We start from the raw sequence: 21,661 nt of genomic DNA, 5'->3' as shown, positions 1-21,661 counted from the left end.
TTCAAACTAGTATGGTTTGCTTGGATGAGAGAACATGGAAGCATATCTGAGGTTCACAAAACTGCACCTGAACCGATTCCAAGAAATTTGGATCAATGCTCCAGGGCAGGGGTCACCAATCCTGGTCCTCGAGGGCCGGTGTCCTGCATGTTTTCTCTGCTTTAACACACCTGATTCTAATTAATCATCGTCATCAGCTTGTCATTGAGGTCTGCACAATTCTCTTAATGACACAGTCACTTTTATCACGGTGCAATGAAGCAGCGAAACAAGTAAAACATGCAGGACACCGGCCCTCGAGGACCAGGATTGGTGACCCCTGCTCTAGGGTATCAATAAGAGTTGTGTGGCCATGTTTGATGAAAAGCAAACAGCATTTTAGCAGAAGCACTTTATACCGACTGTCGGACCCCACGGTGAAGGGGTGATGATTGTTTTGTAACCACGGCTCTGGGTGACGGGAAGCATTGTTGTGAAGAAACACGGGCCAGATTTCTTCAGTATCAATGACAGAAACTGAACATTTGTATACAAGGTACCTGTTTGAAGTTATTGGTGCTAAAGGTGGAACGGTGAGCTTTATTGCCTACATGATTTTGGTCTGTCTGAGGTTGTGTTTATCAAAGACCGACTATGATCAGATGATTTTAATTACCTTTTTTAAAGGAGCTGTATGTAAGAGCAATAATAATATGAATCATAAAATGACCCTGATATTTCAACAGACATTTAAAAATCATGTTCATTTCAAATACTTATGTCACTTATGCCATTTCTTACAGATGGCTCCTTTAATACAAAAGAATATGAGATTTTAGGGCTGGGCGATATGGACCAAAAGTCATATCTCGATATTTTCTAGCTGAATGGCGATACTCGATATATATCGATATTTTTTCTGTGCCATAATTGGGGTTTCCCCCAAAGCATTATAGCATAGCATCTCTGTTAGCTTCATTTTTTTCTGAGGCAAACCCTTAAAAAAACAGTCAGTTTTAATACAAAGTCTCGTGCCAAATGTCACACAGGTTCCTTTATTAACAGTGGTCTGCACAATATCAAAATGTATAAAACAAATTAAATAAAAATAAACTGCCTGCATATATAGAATAAAAATGCTTCTTGAATAAAATAAAACAAATATCCCTTTCCTGCATAACAATTCAATTAAAATATACTGTGCAAAATATATATACAAAATATACAATGTAGACAGTACCAGGCAGACTTTTCCACTGAGGTTGACAGTTGTGCAAATAACAAAACATTTGTGCAAATCTCAAATAAAACATTCAAGTCAATTTGTCACAAAATAAGCTATATCAAAATCATAAAAAAAAAATTAAAAATTAATCGATATAAACGATATTGTCTCGTACCATATCGTGTTTGAAAATATATCGATATATATTAAAATCTCGATATATCGCCCAGCCCTATGAGATTTAGAGTTTGTGCACATGCCTTCAAATGCTGTTCTTCTTGTTTCACAACGATCTCTCAGTTGTGGGTTTAAGTCAGTAGGCACAACCATCTGGTACTGAAGCCAAGAAAGCACTAGCGTACATGTAATTTTCCGTAGTCTCACCTGATCCAGAGTGGTCTGGGAAACGGAGTAGTCCTCCACGCCCAGCCTCTGCTGGTGGGAGGTGAACTGGCTGAAGATCTGGGCCAAGGCTCCCTCTGCGTGTGGGAGCTGGTAGTGCAGGGTGTTGTGGTGCTTCTCCTTGAGAACGCTGCCTGGGAACGACTGCTGGACGAAATCCTCCACAGGCTTCAGCTCAGGAGACGCACCACCGACTCTCACAGTCACCGTATAGCCATCACCAAATCTAGAAGAGAGGTCGCCATTGTTAAGACTTTTGTTAAAAAGATGGAAAAGTAGAACTCTAAAACACGCTTTCCAGCCAAACTGCTCACAGTGTGAGATCTAATTAATGAACTTTCCTTCTTTCTGTGTTCTGTGTTCATTGCATGGTGTCACAGATATCACGGTGATGTAGGCTACAAGAAGACATAAAATGGGAAGTGGAATAGATATTAATAAAATATTCACGCTCTTACTCTACTCATAACTCCCTTGCCATTTCACGCTTCCTGGATTTGATGAGCCAGAGGAGCAGGTGTGTCAAGAGCCAAGGCAACTTCACTTCTTTGATACAAGTTGTTTGAGAACCGTTGAATAAAAGCTTTCTAGTGCAAATACCAGCAGGAATCAATATAATCAAGTGTACAAACTATAAAAAGGAAAAGCATAAGTTAAAATCAAGAAGAAATAGCTTCTAAACAGGGGTGATAATTATTCCTGAAACCTTTCCAAAGCTCAAAGAGCATGAACAAGAACAACAATGTTTTAGAAACTCTTGCTGCTGGAGAGCAAGTTAGCAGCTAATTATTTTGTATTAAATCATGGGATTGTTATGTGAAAGAGGTCACTTGTGGTGGTGAACCCACACAGCATCATTATAAAACTCTTCATCTGAGTTCCAATATATTGCAAAAGTCTTTATTTGAGAGTGGGGCTTTTAATAGCCCAAGCCTGCATGTTTTTTGATCCAGTTTCACAGCCTTCTTTCTACTTGGGTTCAACCAGCAGGTGGGAAGCCATTTCCAGCAAAGAAGCTGTGAAAGATCCAGCGTTTAATTTTTTAATCTATTTATTGTAGCGGGGAAACATGGAGGATTTAGCAGCTGGAGGGACAACTGCTGTGTTTACCTTAGGAACTGGTGCAGACAACAAAATGGAGATATAGGAGCTTCAGCGCCGTCGTGACTTCTTATAAGCATTCAGAAGCATTGTGACATGAAAAGCCACTTAAGTTGTTGTGGTGGCGAGTTGAGCTGTTCTGAACGGCCACAGATAACAGTCCCAATCCAGTATATGAATAACTGTTGGTGCCACAGTTGCCAAGACCAGAGGGCTGCAGCGCGAAACCAAGATAAGGGATTAAGTTGGGATACGTCAATTATCCTGGCTGAACTTAGCCTTAAGTCGTCGGGATGAAAGCAGGGGCGGATAGGTTACCACAGCCATTTATATTTATTATATATTTGGTGCTGCTGTCTCTGTTCAGTCATTTACAGTCCAATTGAAGATACATCTAATCAGCAACTACAAAAGGCTGCATTTCCTTTAAAAAATGCAGGGTTGGACGCTGATGAGCTGAACTTTGTTGAACTGCTGGAAATCATAGAAATTGCTAAAGTCAGATAAAAATTTGAAGAAAATGGTAAAATGTAGCTCAAACGTTTGAAAATTCTTGAGATGATGGAAGAAGAGAGGAGTTGAAGACAGGACGAGTCACTTAAAAGAGGAATATTTGCTATAGAAGAAGATGGACTTAAAACAGGAAGACGAGTTGAAGAGAGGAAGGTGAGTTAGATAAGCTGAAGCCATGAAGATGAGCTAAAGAAAGAAAGAAGTTTGTCCTTAAAAGAGGAACTTCAGCTAAAGAAGAGAATAAATGCTGAAGACAGGCTGAACAAAATAAGAACAACCTAAGTTCTGGTTAGGTCTGAGGTGGTTCTGGTTGTGTTCAGATTAGTTCTGCTTCAGTTTGGGTTGGTTCTTGTTTAAGTATTGAGCTCTCATAGACACATTTTTAAGGATATCTGAATGCTCCACAATTGAAATACATTATAAATGCAACATGTTTCATAAACTCAAAGTGTAGTATTTCAAAAACTACAACAGATTTTAAAAAGCTGAATCAAATGGTAAGGTGGTAAGGTCTCTAGCTGAAAGTATGCTGAAGTAATAAGGTTTAAAAGAGGTGGACGTTTTTCAAGGCTTTAAAGACTTTCCTATTATATTCCAATAGGCCTTGGAAATCCAGGAATATCTTAAAAAGTTCAAGGATTTGAAGGACTTAAAGTCATAGCAGTAACAACCTAAATGAGCTGAATGGTTGCAATGTTTGACTGCATATATATGACTTTATATTGGTATACTTAAATATGTATGAGCAGTTAAAGATACTTGTACTGTATGTATATTATCTATATTTCATTCTTATATAATTGATATGTATCAAAACTTCTTATTTTCTCTGGCGTGCAACAGAAGTCTGATGGCTTCCAGTTTCCATCCCTCCAGAGTCCAGCAGCTACAAACAAAACACGACACAGCCAACACAAGAAGCTGCTTGCTGACGAAGTGGGAGGGAGAAATCCCCAAGAGAAAAAGTCGATTCATCTCTCGTCAATAATGCAGGTAGAAGCTGAGAATACAAACTACGTTATTATGCCTATAGTTAATTACAAAAGACTGCACAATTGAGACAATAATACAGTAGTAGTAACTGCCCTTGATCACAGAAAGATCAACTGATACACAAAAAAGAAGAAATTATTGTTTGGTAGCACAATAGCAAAAACGCTCCTCAGGATTGAATCCCACTGATTTTCCCAGGTGATTTTGCATCCAGTGGCACACAACAATCTTAACACTGATTGCTATTCTATGGCCACTTCATTGTGCATTAATAATATAATCCCCCCCCCCCCCCAAAAAAAAAATAAAAAATTCGGCATAAATGATTAGGTAAATGATAAGTGAATGCAGAGCACAAAGTATCAACATGTCCCTTTTAGCAGAGACCATTTTTGAAAATATAACAAAAGGCCCCCGCAGTGAAATGTATAAAAAATATAAAATATTGTAATAGATGAAAATGGGCCACAGCTAAGCTCTGAAGCTAATTAGCATTCTGCATCTTTGAATATGCGCTACATGTCTGTGGAGCCCCAAATAAAACCGTGTGGCTTGTTATTCTGTCGTTAGTACTCTTATGGGCCATTGTTTTCTGCCTAATTAATTCCCTGATGTTGGATTTACTCTCAGAAATGCCCATTGTGGCTGGTACTGAGCAACATGCAACGAGTCACAGGCCCCCTTAGTGACAATTAGAGATATGGTGAATAAACTGCGGGGCTGCATGATCCCAAAGGGAGTGAGAAAGGAAGTGAAGCACTGTGCTGCTACTGAGAAATGAATGGATCTCATGGGTAGCAGAGACCCTTTAGTTAAGACACGACATGCCTGAAGTTGCAAAGCCACAGTGCCACATTAATGTGGCTTTGCATATACTGGATAAGGGAATACTTGTTTAGGAGTCATTTATATCAAGAACGTACAGTATAACTGGTGATTTTGCTCCTTTTAATTGTGGATCTGGTCTTGCTGAACAACAAGGAATGGCAGGTCTGAACTCCACTGGACTGGAGTTTTCGTAATATTGTGACAAGACAGGCTAGAAAATATTAAGATTTAATGAGTGGGACTTCCGGTTATGGCGGACAGCTGAACAGTCGCAAGTCCGATGCTCTGACCAATTGATTTAAACTACCCGTTTACTTCAACAAGAAACTTAACAAACAGTACACAGTTTATGTAGGAAGTGAAGATGAGCCCTAAGAAAACACCATCTACCAAAAAAAAGGACTCTACTCATCTTGAAACCGAACCCAGCGGAGACGTGGAGGACTCAGACGACGTCGTTAGCCGGCCTGCTAACGCTAGCATTGACGCCACGATGCATCAACAACGCAACAGGGACAACGAGATTCTAGCCGCAATTAATTCATTGAAGACAGAAGTCAGTACCAGACATGCTGAGGTGCTAAAAGCGATACAGGATGTTAAAAAAGACCTTAACGAGTACGCTGGGCGACTGGATGAAGCAGAAAACCGCATCAGCACAGCGGAGGACACCATTGCAACGCTGGAAAACAAGTTGGATTTGACGCAGAAACAACTCTCCACACTTACCTCCAGATGTGAGTCCTATGAATCTCAAAGCAGACGAAACAACATGATTGTAGTAGGACTCGCAGAGAAAGAAACCGAACGAGGGGATGTGGAGACATTCCTGGAGAAATGGATTCCAGCCATGATTGGAGACCCGGAGCCTCTTCCCGCCGGGTCTGTAGAACGGGGACACCGTCTTGGAAAACCGAGAGCTGCGGCAACTGCAAGACCCAGGCCACTCATTTTGAAGTTTTTAAACTTCAGAGATAAAACCAGGGTGATGAGGAAAGCCCGAGCTAAAGGGAAGCTGATGCATGGGGACCAACACGTAATGTTTTTCAACGACTTCCCGCAGTCTGTGCTTGAAAGAAGAAAAGAATATGATCCAATAAAAGCAGCTCTCCGGCGCCAGGGAATAGAAGATTTTGGAATAATCCATCCAAGTAGGTTCCGCGTGAATCATGGGGGACGACGTCATGTCTTTGAGACCCCTGCGGAGGTGGAATCCTTCATGAGGAATTTGAGGAATTTGAGGAATGTGAGTGAGGAGCGTCGGCAGCGTGCAGCAGGCCAGGAGGAGGAGGGGGGCGTGTAGAGGTGGATGTTTACTTCTGAAGACCATGTGATCATCTATAAAGATCGTTTTTTTTAAATTTATTTCTTTTTCTTCTTTTTTTTTTTCTTTTTCTTTTACTTTGACTTGATAACTGAACCATTTTTGAACCACTAATCCGAGTGGATTTTTTTTTTTTTTTTTTTTTTTTTTTTTTTTTTTCCCCTAAATCATTTTGACTTTATTCTATAGGCTACAAGCCAGGTCGATATATTGACAATTACCTGGAGGTAAGACCTGATCCAACAATGAATATGTACATTGCCTTAGAGTGAGTTGAACATTTGACAACATTCCAGAAAGGTAACGTTACATTAGGTTACACATAACTCCAGTGCTTTGAAAATGTGACATTAGACTTTTTTTTTTGCTTTGTTTGCTTTTTTGTTACTGTTTCTCAAGGTCATTACTGTATTAAGGGGAATTTACTTTATGTGTAAAATATCGGAGGAGTGAGTACTCCCTTTCATTCTTTATTTTTTTATTTCATTTTATTTTATTTATTTATTTATTTTTTATTTTTTTTTTCCAATTTAATTAATTAATTTATTTAAAGAGAAGTGTATTTAGATGTATATATATATATGTATATATATATGTATGGGTATGTATGTGTATATATATATATATATATATATATATTTTTTTTTTAAATTTATTTATTTATTTTATTTTATTTTTATTTATTTATTTTTTTTTTCTCTTTTTACCACGTCTTATTTTGATTGATCTGAATGGTCGAGCTTTAACCATTATGTGGTTTTGTTTTTCAAATCCTTATAGGACACTCAGGGTCTAGGTTTTCTACTCTTATTTTAAGTTACTTAGGAGAAGAGAGGTGGTGAGAAGTGTATATATATATTTTTTTTTATTTTTTTGTTTTTTGTTTAGTTTTTTACCTAAAAAGCAGAAGATCTGACAGTGTCAACTGGTTGTTGATAATGTACTCTTTTTTTTTTTTAGCGGGTTAAGGGAAAATCTAAGTTTTTATTATATTTCTAAAGTTAGAGCAGGATTTCGTATGTTGTGGTTTTGTTCGGAACTGCTCCTTTCTGAAGGATCGGTTGTGTATAACCTAGGAAGTTCAGTTTAAGTGTTGAGGCGGACTGTAAGTAAATCAGGCAGTCGTGTTTTTTCTTTGTTTTTTTTCTCTATGCGTGTATATATGTATAAGTGTTTTTTTGTTTTTATCCCCCTTCTGATTCATTATATGGTTACAGCAGAAAGGTTTTTCTATTCAAACCGTCGGATGACGTTGCAGTGCTACAAGGTCCCCTTTATACACAATATGTATAAAACCTGATTAATGGCTTCCAACAACTTTAAAATAACTAGCTGGAATGTGAGGGGACTGGGGAAATTAACTAAGATTAAACAAGTTATGACCAGGATAAAACAAATGCAATCCAAGTTGGTGTTATTACAAGAAACTCACTTGACACAGAGCGAGGATTTGAAGCTGAGGAGAAGATGGCAGGGACAAGTCATAACTGCAAACTACTCTTCACAAGCGAGGGGAGTGGCAATACTTATCCATAAATCTATCCCTTTCCAGATTAATAACATTTCTAAGGATACAAGAGGAAGATATATAATATTACAGGGAACATTATTGGGTGAGCACTTAAATGTGGTTAATGTATATGGACCAAATAATGATGATCCACACTTCTTTAATAACTTGTTTTTGATGCTATCAACACTAAGAGGTAGTATTTTAATGGGAGGAGATATGAATGTGGCGCCATGTCCTGCTATTGACAGATCGACGGGAAGAGATGGTTCGCATGCACAAGCAAGAAAAGTCATATCACATTTTATATCAGAGTTGGACCTGTGTGATATTTGGAGGGACTTACACCCAGGCAAAAAGGAGTTTTCCTGTTTTTCGGCCACCTATCGTACTCACTCTCGCATTGATCTATTTTTGATTTCAAAAAGTCTTGTGTCAAATGTTAATGGTTGTTGGTATAATAGTATTGTAATTTCTGATCATGCACCATTGACCATTGATTATACACCAACAAAAGCATTTAAAGGACCCCCAAGATGGCGTTTTGATACAAAATGGTTACATGATACAGATTTTTTAAAATATTTGGAAGGCCATATAGATACATTCTTTGAATTAAATACTACACAGACCTCCCCTTCTGTTAGGTGGGAAGCATTCAAAGCCTACATACGGGGACAGATTATCAGTTATACAAGCTCTAAATCAAATAAATTCAAAAGGCAGATGTTGGAATTGGAAAAAGAAATTGGACAACTTGAAAGGGAACTATTTTCAAACGACACCCCAGAACTACAGCAGAAAGTAGCTGTAAAAAGAGCTCAATACAATGAGTTGTCTTCAAACAAAGCTCTCTCTGATTTGACTAGGCTTAGACAGTCATTTTATGAACAGGGTGAAAGAGCAGGGAAATTACTAGCATGGCGTATCAAAGCCCTACAAACTGAGAGAGCCATAGGGGAAATAACAAACTCATCCGGTATCTTGACAATAGACCCTAAAGAAATAAATGACACATTCAAAGCCTTTTATGAGAAATTATATACTTCGGAACCTCCGTCAGACCCAGGATTACAAACAACATTCTTAGACGGTCTTGAGATTCCTAAACTATCTGATAATGCAAGGATTGACCTTGATAGGCCAATACAGCTTGAAGAGATATTTGAAGCCGTATGTGCGATGAATAGTGGGAAGGCACCAGGTCCTGACGGAATTCCTATTGACTTATATAAAATATTTAAAGAAAAATTACTACCTCCGTTTCTAGACATGATAAACGAGGCCTTTGAAAAGGGTCTTCCACCCACGTTACAAAATGCCCTGATAACAGTTATCTTAAAACCAGGAAAGTGTCCCTCCAAATGCGAGAGCTATCGACCAATATCATTACTTAACTCGGACACCAAGCTCTTAGCAAAGACATTGGCGTTGAGACTGGATAGTTATCTGCCTTCATTGATAGGTCTCGATCAAAATGGCTTCGTCAAAGGCAGACAAGCGTTCCATAATATCAGGAGAGCTATTAATATTATCCATGAAGGGAGGGACATCTCAGGGGCAGCCATTTTGTCCCTTGACCAAGAAAAAGCGTTCGACCGCGTGGAATGGCCGTACCTCTTTGAAGTATTGGCTCGTTTTGGATTCGGGGAGAGGTTTTGCAAATGGATAAAAGTGCTTTATGATAGCCCAAGGGCAGAAGTGATGACCAATGGTATAATATCTGTTCCTTTTAATCTGTCTAGATCAACAAGACAGGGTTGCCCTCTGTCCCCATTACTGTTCACGCTCGCGGTTGAAATGCTCGCCATAGCTATTAGAGCTCACCCGACAATTACTGGTATCACAGTAGGTGGTGTTGAGAATCGCCTTGCTCTCTATGCAGACGATATATTACTGTTTGTGACAAATTTATCTCGGTCCCTACCATCCCTCTTAGAACTAATCAAATGTTTTGGTGAATTTTCAGGCTGTAAGGTCAATGACACCAAATCCAATATTTTTTTTCTAAAAGAATCTGAAAGACTTAATCCACCAGTTAATACGGTTTTTCAAAATTCACCCCAAGGATTTATGTATCTGGGAATAAAGTTAACCCCCGATGTAGGAGAGCTGATCCAATCAAACTATGACCCTATTATAACCTCAGTCACAAAATCAATTAACAGATGGACACTACTTCCCTTGTCATTGATTGGCCGCATAAACATTATTAAAATGAATATCTTACCGAAATTCTTATATCTATTCCAGTCACTACCCCTGAAACCACCCCTCTCATTTTTTGCTAATATGAAAAAACTCTTTACTAATTTTATATGGAAAGAAAAGAAACCCAGGCTACGATTGTCACTACTCTTCTTGCCATATGAGAGAGGGGGGTTAAAACTTCCCAATCTATACTGGTATTATATAGCAGCTCAGATAAGAGCAGCAATGTTCTGGTTTTCTGAAGGAACATGCATATCTTGGGTACAAATAGAGCGTAACACAACATCTCCCTTGCCTTTGAACCTTTATTTATATTCTGACACCCTTATAAAATTACGAAAAAAGACAAAAAATCCCTTTGTTAAGAACACAATTGAAATTTGGTTTAAAACTCAAAAGTACTTTGGGTCAAAGAATAAACTTTCACGTTTTTCTCCATTATGGGGTAACCAGGATTTCAGGCCAGGAAGCCATGATGGGGGGTTTAAATCATGGGCAGACAAGGGTGTTGCTAAAATCTCTGACATGTATGAGAATGATGTGTTGATGTCTTTTGAAGGGCTTCGCAGGAAATACGATATTCCATCAAACCATTTTTTTAAGTATCTACAGATAAGAAGTTTTATTTTAAGTTCCCAGGATAACTCAACCCAGCTGCCGTCTCTATCAGTCTTAGAAAATATGATCGTAAACTATTCGGAAGGTCGTGGTCAAGTATCTGTAGTTTATGGTATGTTTGTGAGGTTGTCTGAGGAATCTTCAGAGTGTAGAAGATTGGCCTGGTGTAACGATCTGAATGTAGACATAAGTGCTGAAGTTTGGGAGAGGGCTTGCTACAAAGCCCAAACGCAGACGATCAATACCAGGTACAAATTATTACAGTACAAGTGGCTTATGCGAACGTATATTACTCCCTCTCTACTTAATCGTTTTGATCCTAATATACCGGACCAATGTGTAAAGTGTAACGTGGAGAGGGGTACATTATATCACTGCTTATGGCAATGCCCAGAGATCGCAAAGTTTTGGAAAGAAGTCATTTGTAATTTATCCCAGATTATCTCAGAAGATATTCCTATCTGTCCACAATTGTGTATTTTAGGTATATTTCCTGGTAACTTAAAAATAAACAGTAGAAAGAAGAGTATGATAACTTATTCTCTTCTCCAGGCGAAACATTCGATAGCATTGTTTTGGAAGAACCCAGACAAACCAGACATAAAGCAATGGTACAAAGAACTATCAAATTGTCTTGCATTAGAGAAACTGACATATGCCATGAAAGGGAAATCTGATGACTTTTGGGAAATCTGGGGACAGTTCATGCGCTTTATGAGGAGTAATCCGTCGGGACCTGTACTGGATGATTCTGTTGAATGATGATGTAGGGGGGATTCTGTTTTTGTTTTTGTTTTGTTTTGAGTTTTGTGCGTAATGTTTTTTTTTTTTTTTTTTTTATGTTGTTGTTTTGTCTCTGTATCTTTGTCTGCTATGCTTGTGGTTTTTTTTTCTTTCATTGTTTTTTTTTTTATTTTTTATTGCACATTTTATTTACAGATAACTGTATTGTTGTAATAATTGGAAAAAAATGTCAATAAATATAGTGTTCAAAAAAAAAAAAAAGATTTAATGAGTGAAATAAATGGAAATAAATACAAAGAATCCAAAAGCTGACTCAGCCATCTACTAGAGATACATCATTAAAATAAAATCATGCTCCAGTCTTCTGCCATGAGATCATGATTGGTACAATATGCAAGAATATGAGAGTAATTCGAATGGTTGAGGTAGGATAAAAAAAATATTAATAATGTATAATAATGTATAACTTCTAAGTTTAAAAAAGTTGCAACATTATGGAAATTATTTAAAAAATTTTTAATTTGCTAACATCATGAATCAAAACAATTTTTTATGTTTTTCCAGTCTGCATTTTATTTGTTAATAATTATGGTAACGTAAATTGCTTTCTCCTTTGTAGATCTAGCGACACGTTACAAAAAAGGTGATATGAGCCAATGTCTGGCCCTATGATGGGTAGAAATAATACTAGTAGTTCCTAGTAGTTATTTGAAGTAATACTTCAAATATTAGGAGTTTCAAGGGGTTTCTTTCACGTTGAAATATCAATTTAAACACTAAAAGAAACGTTTGTTCCCTTCTAGTTGTCTCGTGACAGATGAATACAGCTTATAGGTGCAATGTAACCATCAGCAGATACAATACTAGCTCAGAACTATAGTGGGTTTCACGGCAGAGACAACTGGGAGACCCAAGAAAGTGATGATGGAAGAGAAAATGAGAGAGGAAACGAACAAAGACTAAACAAGAAAAATCTTGCAGTGTCATAAAAGAAATTTCACCTCAATGTCTACAGGGAGAACCTCTAAGCTTAATGTTTAAAAGTACCTGTGTGGCTTTTAAAATTTCAACCAAGCACCAACCATCTATCTTCCAGGTTGAGGCTCATGCAGAACTAAGATGTGTTGCACTTCCTCAACTGTCCACTAGAGGCCGACTCGAAAAACGAGTCCCATGTTAAAATGTCCAACTTTAGAGCAGAAATAAACGCATCTAAAGCCTGGTTCAAAGAAACATTTTGGTCTCAATCGTTTGATTTCACACCCATTATCACTTCCTCATTCGTAATTGTCATGCTACCATGCTTAGCAGAACAAGCAGACATCTTTACGAACCCAGTTTAGGCTAAACTTGACAGTAAGTTTTTATTTCACCGCTGAAGGAGATGGTAGGCAAAAGTAACTTTGATTGACAGACGGTTGGTGCGTTTCTGTTGGCTTCCAGAGTAACATGGATGTGCCCCATTGAAAAATAGGCTTCAAAATCAATGGGTCACGCGGCTTAATGCATCATCCATTGTTTTTTTACAGTCTATGATTTCAACGAGCCGTCTTCAGTCAGGTCTCACAGTTGCTTCGCAACAACTACCTGTTTGATCCACATCAGTCTGGCTTTAGGCAGGGCCACTCAACTGAAGCTGCTCTTCTGTCAGTCACAGAGACACTACGGGCTGCCAGATCTGCTGGACTATCCTCAGTTCTCATCCTGCCTGACCTGTCTGCTGCCTTTACACGGTCAACCACCACACCACTTCCTCTCCACACTCTCAACGCTTGACATTTCAGGATCTGTCCTCTTGTGGTTCATGTCTCACCTCGCAGGAAGATCCTTCAGAGTATCATGGCAAAGACGAGTGTCCAGATCACAAGAGCTGGCAACAGGGGTGCCACAGAGATCGGTTCTTGCCCCCCTTCTCTTTCCACTATACACCACTTCACTAGGTGAAATCATCACCTCTCACGGCTTCTCCTACCACTGCTATACCGACGACACCCAGCTCTTCCTTTCTTTCCCACCTGACGACACAGGCGTCTCAATGTGAATATCGGCCTGTCTTTCTGATATCTCTGCATGGATGAAGGACCGTCACCTTCAGCTAAATCTGTCCAAGACTGAGCTTATTGTCCGTCCAACCAGTCGTTCCTTACCTCCTCAGATAAGCGTGCAGCTGGATTCCACCACACTTGTGCCCACATTTTCTGCTAGGAATCTTGGTGTCATGTTAGACAGCCCCCTGACCTTTAAGGACCACGTTGCCTCGTTTTCCTGGTTTTGCCGATTTGCTCTTTACAACATCAGGAAAATCAAACTCCACCTGACATACGAAACAGCTCTAGGTTCAGGTGTCACACATTGACTACTGTAATTCCTTGTTGGTCGGCCTTCCTGCATTCTCAGTTAAACCTCTTCAGATGATCCAGAATGAAAAAGCACGTCAGGTCTTCAACCAACACAAGAGAGCTCATGTCACTGCTCTGCTAATCTCTCTACACTGGCTTCCAGTTGCAGCATCAAGTTCAAAGCTCTGCTTCTGGCTTACCAAACAATTATCCATACAGGTCCTGCCTACCTTCACTTCTTCACCCAGAACTACACTACCTCTCCACAGCTCCGCTGAGTCGGTGAAAGACGCCTGGTGCTTCCACCACAACGTGGTGTGAAATCAGTAGCCAGACTCTTCCACTCCATTGTTCCCTGATGGTGGGATGACCTACAAAACTCTGTCTGAACCGCAGGGTCTGTACCTACTTTTGAGAGCAAGCGAAAGACTCAGATCTTAAAGGAGCATTTCAGCTCCTTTAAGATCTGCTTCTGCATCTAGTAAACTTCTCTGCTCATCAGAATGAGTTAGATTTCTCCAGCTCTTTGCAGGACTCAGCACTGACAAAGCTGCATGCACTTATGACAAGATGATGTTATGATGGTGAATTTTTAGAGCTAGTTTTGTTGTATAAAGGGGCTGTTGTGTTGGGTGAATTTTTGTTTTAAATATAGCACTAGCATGTGTCCAACTGGACTCCCAGCTCCCTGACCACCTTGCTGGACCCTCCCATGCGATTTCTTGCTCAGATGTAAGTCGCTTTGGATAAAAGCGTCTGCTAAATGACAGTAGTAGTAGTAGTAGTAGCAGTAGTAGTAGTAGTAGTAGGAGTAGTAGTAGTAGTAGTAGTAGTAGTAACTCAAAATGAATTAGTGGAGTGTATTAAAAGTGTTTGTTTTTTTTTAGAATTTTTTCAAATACGCATCACTTGAAGTTATCAAATACCATATTTCCCTGGTAAAGGGTTAAAAACATTGCTCCTTAAATACAAATTACAATAAGCCGCCCACGCATTACAAAGGCATGGATGAGGAAGAAGAGGGTGCTGGACTAATCTGCCTGCAGTCTTGACATCCATAATTAACAGTGAAACAATTTCAAAATGAAAAAAAGGAAAAAGCGACAAATATCACCTGCTCGAACAAAGGAATAGCTTGATGCCAGAAATCCTTTCAGTTGTCAGAACAATTGTAGGAAGCAGTCAACACTTACAGTACTGTCACAATTTTGTTTTTCGAATTTGCTGCATGTATTAAACTAAACAATTGATTTATATGAAACAGCTATTTTATTTTTTTCCCCTTATTGTCCCAACTTTTTCTGGTTTGGGTTTTTAAAAAAGCCAACAAATGTAATTCCACTCTTAGGGAAAATATAACCGGAGAAACTACAGTTCTCATCACTGTATAAGCTCATCTTCATAAATGTAAATGCTGCAGACCTGTAAGCATGCTGTCCAGCCAGAACACCTAATCCTTTCCTACAGGGAGAAGTGTGCTGGCTCTGTAATCTCTGCAGGGGTGACACACTTCAGGTGGTCAAAAGCTAACCCATGGAATACTAAAACATATTATGTGGAGCACATCATATGGAAATTCCTATGGGCGGCTTGCAAGCTGACACCAGGTCAGCCCTCCAACCATTAAAACTTTCACAGCAAACTGAACTAAACTCTTCTCAACTCTGCCATGACCTATTTCACCTGCATGGTTTTATTCAGTACAAGAAGATTTATAAGTGAAAGTAAGTGTTGGATCATTTCTAATAGCCACCTGTTGGTTATCTTTATTTAGCGGTTGAAGGAACGGCTGCAACTGTAAATTTATTGCATGAAGTTTCTGTTTTCTTTCAACTTTTGTTTACGACGAGCCGTTTGGCAAGTATAAAGGTCCCCGGGATTAGGGATGGGCGATATTTTACCGTTGACGATATACCGTCAAAAAAGTTCCCCACGGTAAGAATTTGTCATCTTGCGGTAAAAATGATAAATTCCCGTTGACATTTTTGTGTAAAGCTGATTTATGGTTCTGCGTTAAATCGACGCACAATGTAAATGGAAGGAAGGAAGGAAGGAAGGAAGGAAGGAAGGAAGGAAGGAAGGAAGGAAGGAAGATGGAAGGAAGGAAGGAAGGAAGGAAGGAAGGAAGGAAGGAAGGAAGGAAGGAAGGAAGGAAGGGAGGAAAGAAGGAAATGAGCCAGAAAGAAATAAAGAAATTAAGAAATGAGCCTAGAAAGAAAAAAAGAAAGAAAGAAAGAAATTTCCGTTGATGACGTTTTTGTATTGGTATTTTTTTTATCGTCATTTCTATCGTTTTCGGGATAAATGCCAGAAATTATCGTGTTAAATGTTTTAGTCCATACCGCCCATCCCCTTTTTTTTAGTTTCTTTTGAAAAATGTAAAAAAACATCTTGTGTTCATTTGCCTGGTGAGCCATACGTAATCAGTTCCAAAAATTATATTTTGTGAAATGGATTTGGTACCCCTCCCATTTATAGCCATTTTCATCAGTATAGAACATACCAAAGCAATAGGACGAGGGCAGGATTCATGCGATGACTCCAACTATTCAAACCAATCAAGATGGCTGCAGACTTGCTAATAACACTTTGCATTAACACGTTTTCATAGAGAAATCGCCAACAGTCATTCATAAGGTGTTCCTACTCCATTGCACGACAGTTTAGATGTCATTTGATGATAGTCTGGTTGTAGCGCAGCCTGGATCACTCTGAGGATTAGGATGGAAGACCAGTCTACACCCACACCAACAACCAAATATCACTGTTATATCTCTCTGTAGCTGTAGAAACTGCACGCCATCGCACACAATGACAGAGCTGGATATGAGCCAAAGAATTACAAAAATTAGTTTAGGATTAGCTCATAAAAGAAAAAACAATGTTCCTTTTAGGGTTGTGCAACATTCATTGATCATTTCTGTAAATGACCCTGACAGTTCATTCTATATTAGCAAATATGAAGTGGTCTGAGATGTCTGCTTGAAATGTGAAGAGAAGATAAACATGAAGTGTCTGCTTTTCCGAGTAAATGCCTGCTATGATTACACTTCACAAACACAGCAGATATTTTAAATGGTACACCCTTAATACATCTCCTGTCATGTAAAAGTGCCCACATTATATGATTTTAATAGGTTGCAACACAGTAAGCAGACTGCACTACTACAACATCACAGCAGTCCCAACAAAACCGAGCTCAATTCATCGTCCAATCAAGGCTACGATCATTATCTCCCTGTGTTTATTATGTCTTCCAGCTCAGAGACATCCTTCGTCTGAGGACTGTCAAGCTACTCCAAGGTACAAAAAACATTTCTGCAAAAATCTAATAAAGCAAGGGAGCATCGAGGTAAATGGGTTTGGGGAGTTTGGGGAGTACGTGGGTAATGAAAGGCTGCTTGTCACAGGCAGTAAAAGGCCTTATCAATTAGCTTCGCCTCATTTTCTTTCCCTGCCTATCTTTTACTTCCCTCTTTCTAGTGTAACTCAAGGACTTCAGGCAGCACTTGCAAGAAAATGTCTTTCTTACCAATGTTCATGTTTTACTCTGTATATATTCACAATGAAGGAACTTATTTCATCCTGGAACACTGTCTGTCTCCCTTACCTTTGAATTAAGTCTTTCTGTTTTGGAAAACACAAGCTTGGATATCAGTGAATAGAGCCTTCACTGCTCCATGTGATTGTAACAGTAGAACCCCACGTTTGAAACAATAAATCAGCTTTTAACCAGTGATTTGATAACTACACCAGAGCAATATCTTACCAACTCGGGGTCGAACAGACCCTCAGAGAAAATAATGAATGGATTACATTTGTGGTCATGGCTATATACATTGTCAGGACTAATCCTTTCAAAATATTTTACATTACAGATATGATACAGCAGCTGAACACAGCATGGCAGAGCTGCTGTAATTTGTGCAGTGCAGTTCTGTCTTCTTCATTTTCATTATTTTGCCTCAATCTTCTCCTCCACCCTGGTCGGCTGGAAAGTCATTCTTCCATGTAATTTAAAACAAACAACAGCCAGACACAGATAAGGGCATGACAGGCAGAAAATAATTTGGCTGCCTTCCTTCATCTAACGGAGTCGAGAAAGGTCACCCTCACCACTGACAAACCTTGTGTTTATGTGCGCGGGGGGAGGGTGAATGCAGGGCGAGGGGTCACAGGATGGCTCGGGTGGTCCGACGCTTTGATCGGAGGGGAAGTTATCCGTGAAATATCCTGACTTCCTGCAGTGTGTTCAAACAGGGCTCTTGGCGGAGACTCCGCTGGAAGTGTGGGGGGAAGTAAGGAAGATAGGAAGGAAGGAAGGCTTCGCGGTGCAAGACGGCATTCATAAATGTGTAACAAAAAGAAAAAAAAAAAAAACACGATTCACGGTTCTCTTTGACCAAGATAATTCCAAACTAAAAGCCAGAGCTAAAAATGGCATAATGAGATGCATTTTCATTCTCATAAAATGCATTCAAAACATGTTAATAAAGTTCCTTGCTGAATTCCTCCTTCCTTCCATATTACTACGTAATTGGAAAATCGTGCAATCAGTGTAATAGAGTGAAACCTTTTGCAGGAATCTGTATCACAGCAGCAGAATGGTTACTGTCTGCATGGATGTGTGCTTCCATCAGCTATTAGAGCAAATACTGGATGGAGTTTGGCATCATTGTACTCACAATTAAGATATATTTTTGTTTCTCCAACCTTTGTGTCTTTAGGAAACAGTATCAACTATGTTCCCATATCCAAATCCATCATCAGTGTTCGTGGAGGAGAAATAACTTGATGGTTCAGCACATGTAGGACACCTTAAATAAGCCATTTTGTATAGTTAAAACTAATCAATTTACCCGCAGGTATTGCTTATTTGTTTCTGTCTCTTATCATGTTATTCAGTGAGCTCTGGAAATAAATTAAACCTCAGAAAGAGTTGAGCATCGCAACAGATGTTGAATTGTGTTGGGAATCAAAATTGTAATGGAAACCAGAAAATGGGTTACCGCCAACCTCCAAAGCACAATTTATTTTGGTTAGTCCGAATCATGGTTTGAAATTAACAGAATATCCGCTCCTGGTGATACTTGAATTTCATGTTGTGTGAATGTTTTTATAATGTTTGGCAAATGTTCGTCTCGTCAGCATACCTTACCGTCTAATGTCAAAAAACGATGAGCAATTTAGTTTTCGACGCAGTTCTTCTGCAGTTCATTTTAGGTTTAGTTAAATAAATACTGACACTGTGCTGTTCTTCATATGTCTTTAACTACATTTTAAGACCTTGGAAGGAACACATACATGCTTTCAATTATAATTTGACACTTGAAAACCTCATCCCGTTCAAGATCATTGCAGGCTTGAAGCCTTCTCTTGCTGGGTGAGAGGCTGCAGCATGACTACATTACACTATGGAAAAAGGATACACTTTTTTCTCAAAACGACTGTTTTTCTACTCCTCATATGATTTTTTTCTTGCATGGAGATCCATATATATATTTAAAAAGACAGTAGAAAACCCAATTCTGCAGACTTTGGCTTTGGAAGTAGAGGTTACGGGTACCAGACTGTCCTACTTGCAGTCCTGACCTTTGTCAGTATAGAATATGTGGCGACTTTTGGAAACAAAAAAATGAATGAAATTGGTCCAAACCACTTGGTCTCCTTAATCGGTGGGTTAACATTAGCCGGGATCCAGGGTAGTTTCCAGCAACCGATGCACCCTCTTAACTACTGTCTTATCATTCCAGTGTGTTTTTCTTCTTCTTTGCCGTCTTTTTCTACTTTTATTTAGTAATGACTGGCAAACAGTGAAAGTGGTGCACTAGCGCCACCAAATGGTATGGAGTCATAGTGTGCCAAGTCAGTGGAGCCTACCAGGACACTGTAATGGAGGAACAGCTAAAAGGACAGAGACGGATGTTAGCCCCTTTATAGTTTTACCCTTCTAGGCTTTATCCTGGAACACCATTAACAGCATCTCCCCTCATGTAATTGTGTCTGAAATGTTCTGAGAAGGGGAATGGTAACGTTAAATGCTTCACTGTTACTTTTTCTTTTCTTCTGATTTAGTGTTGTACTGTACTTTCAACCAGACGTCAGTGTCTTTGTTGGCAGCCAGCTGGATGAAAGCATTTTAAAGGTGTATTCACTGTGTTTTTTCATGTTGAGTTTGAAGTTTGATCTAAATCGAAGACCACTTTAGTTTACCACTGACCTTATAAAAGAAAGAGATGGACGACAAATTCTTTAGGTCTTTTAAGCACAAGATAAGCAATGAGAAATGTAATATCTGCACAATGAAAAGTTTCAAACAAATAAAGATTCCAATCAGCTATTAAGGCTAAAAATGCAGAAAGCCATTAAAAACACAATACATGCACTGTATCATCTGTATCTGTCACTGTTCAGTCTTAATTACACCTATGATGTTGATGCATTGTAAATGGTAAAGAGAATTATTTTGTCATCCATCTCTTACGGTGACAAGCACTTTAAAGCACTAAACTCTTTAGTTAATGGCAGACCTGAAGAGCTGGTCCACAGTGAGGAGGAAGGACTTTATTGGACTTCTCAACGTCAACTTCAGGGGAATTGATCCAAACTTTCAGACATCACTCTTGTAAAAACTCCCCAGCGAGCACAGCGCATTACCTTAATGCATTAAAGTCCCTTTACACCTCACTTTTATATCATGATGTGCTTTAACCAAGGAGAAAATAAGACTCTAGACTGTGGGCTGTGCTTCTGGAGGTGCTCTATGAGGAGGGAATATGAACGATATCAATCAGTGGAAAATCCTGCAACGGCTAGTGGGTGTCCTTCCTGGCTGACAAGATTATAGGGCAGCTTTGAAGCTGCTTTTATTGGTTCCTCCACTTCATTTGGGTTTACTTAACACCTGGGAGCTTTCATATGAGCACACTGCTTTGCTAAACCCCATTTATTGCCTCCTGTACATTTTTGCTTATTTATTTATCGCCTTCCATGTTTGCCTTTTATAAATGCTTAGAAGTGGGCTTGATTTGAGGGGCTCAGTACTGAGACAGGTAAAGAAAGCATGTTTAGAATAGCCAGAGGAAAAGATAACGAAGAGTACTCTTAAAATGGCTGCCCTACTTTTCACAATGGACTGACCAATTCCAATCTTCAGCCCTTTTCACATGATGGCCACTGCAGCGTAAATGGGCTGTTTGGGCTCATTTAGAGCCGCACTGATACACAGAGGTGGGGTTGTTAAGGCAGCAGAAGGACATCTCAGTCATAAAGACACAGTCCCCCGTGTGTAAAAGGGGGGCAGCACTAACAAGGACTTCTTGAATGACTCTCTTAGAAGCCCTGGCATGTGAAAGTACAGACAGACAGGGAGGGACACATAAAGGTGAGATGACGAGAGCCTTGTGAAGGAGAGTACTAGTATGAAGTGATGGAGGTGGTGGTGGTGTTGTGGGGGAGGGGGAGTTAAGGTTGTAAATGTTTGAGAGTGAGCATGTATTACATATGAGCAACAGGGGGTCAAAAAGTGAGAGCTACCCCTGTGGTGAGATTTCTGCTCTCCTCTCGGGGGCTTGTGATGAAAAAGCGATGGAGAAGTAGGAGGTCAGGGGAAGAAGCAGCACCCCCCACCTTCCGGGGTCAGTTGCTCATGCCGTGTGACAATGGCGTGCACCACCTGCCTCCGTCGCAATGCCTCCCCTGCTGTCTGATGAAATCTCCCCATCTGCAAACTGCAAACAGCTTGTCCATTTGCGAAAAGCAGCCGCTTCATTTTCAAATTATGAAAAAAGGATCCAAGGACACACACACACACACACATATATATGTGTATATACATATATATATAAACAAAACACTGGTTTTGTGTGGGGTTT

General features: G+C 39.4%; 1 protein-coding gene across 1 annotated transcript in view; it reads right to left on the bottom strand.

Moving 5' to 3' along the window:
• LOC133420618 (phospholipid-transporting ATPase ABCA1-like) overlaps window positions 1-21,661 on the bottom strand; it is a 278,328-nt gene that overhangs the window by 15,988 nt on the left and 240,679 nt on the right. Inside the window, exon 49 of the mRNA XM_061710356.1 lies at window positions 1,589-1,832. Within this exon, the coding sequence (XP_061566340.1) occupies window positions 1,589-1,832 (244 nt within the window). The remainder of the gene's footprint in view (window positions 1-1,588; window positions 1,833-21,661) is intronic.

The sequence above is a fragment of the Cololabis saira genome, chromosome 20 (assembly GCF_033807715.1).
Source record: "Cololabis saira isolate AMF1-May2022 chromosome 20, fColSai1.1, whole genome shotgun sequence".
NCBI classification, from domain to species: Eukaryota; Metazoa; Chordata; class Actinopteri; order Beloniformes; family Belonidae; genus Cololabis; species Cololabis saira.
This window is presented reverse-complemented; position numbering and strand designations above follow the sequence as displayed.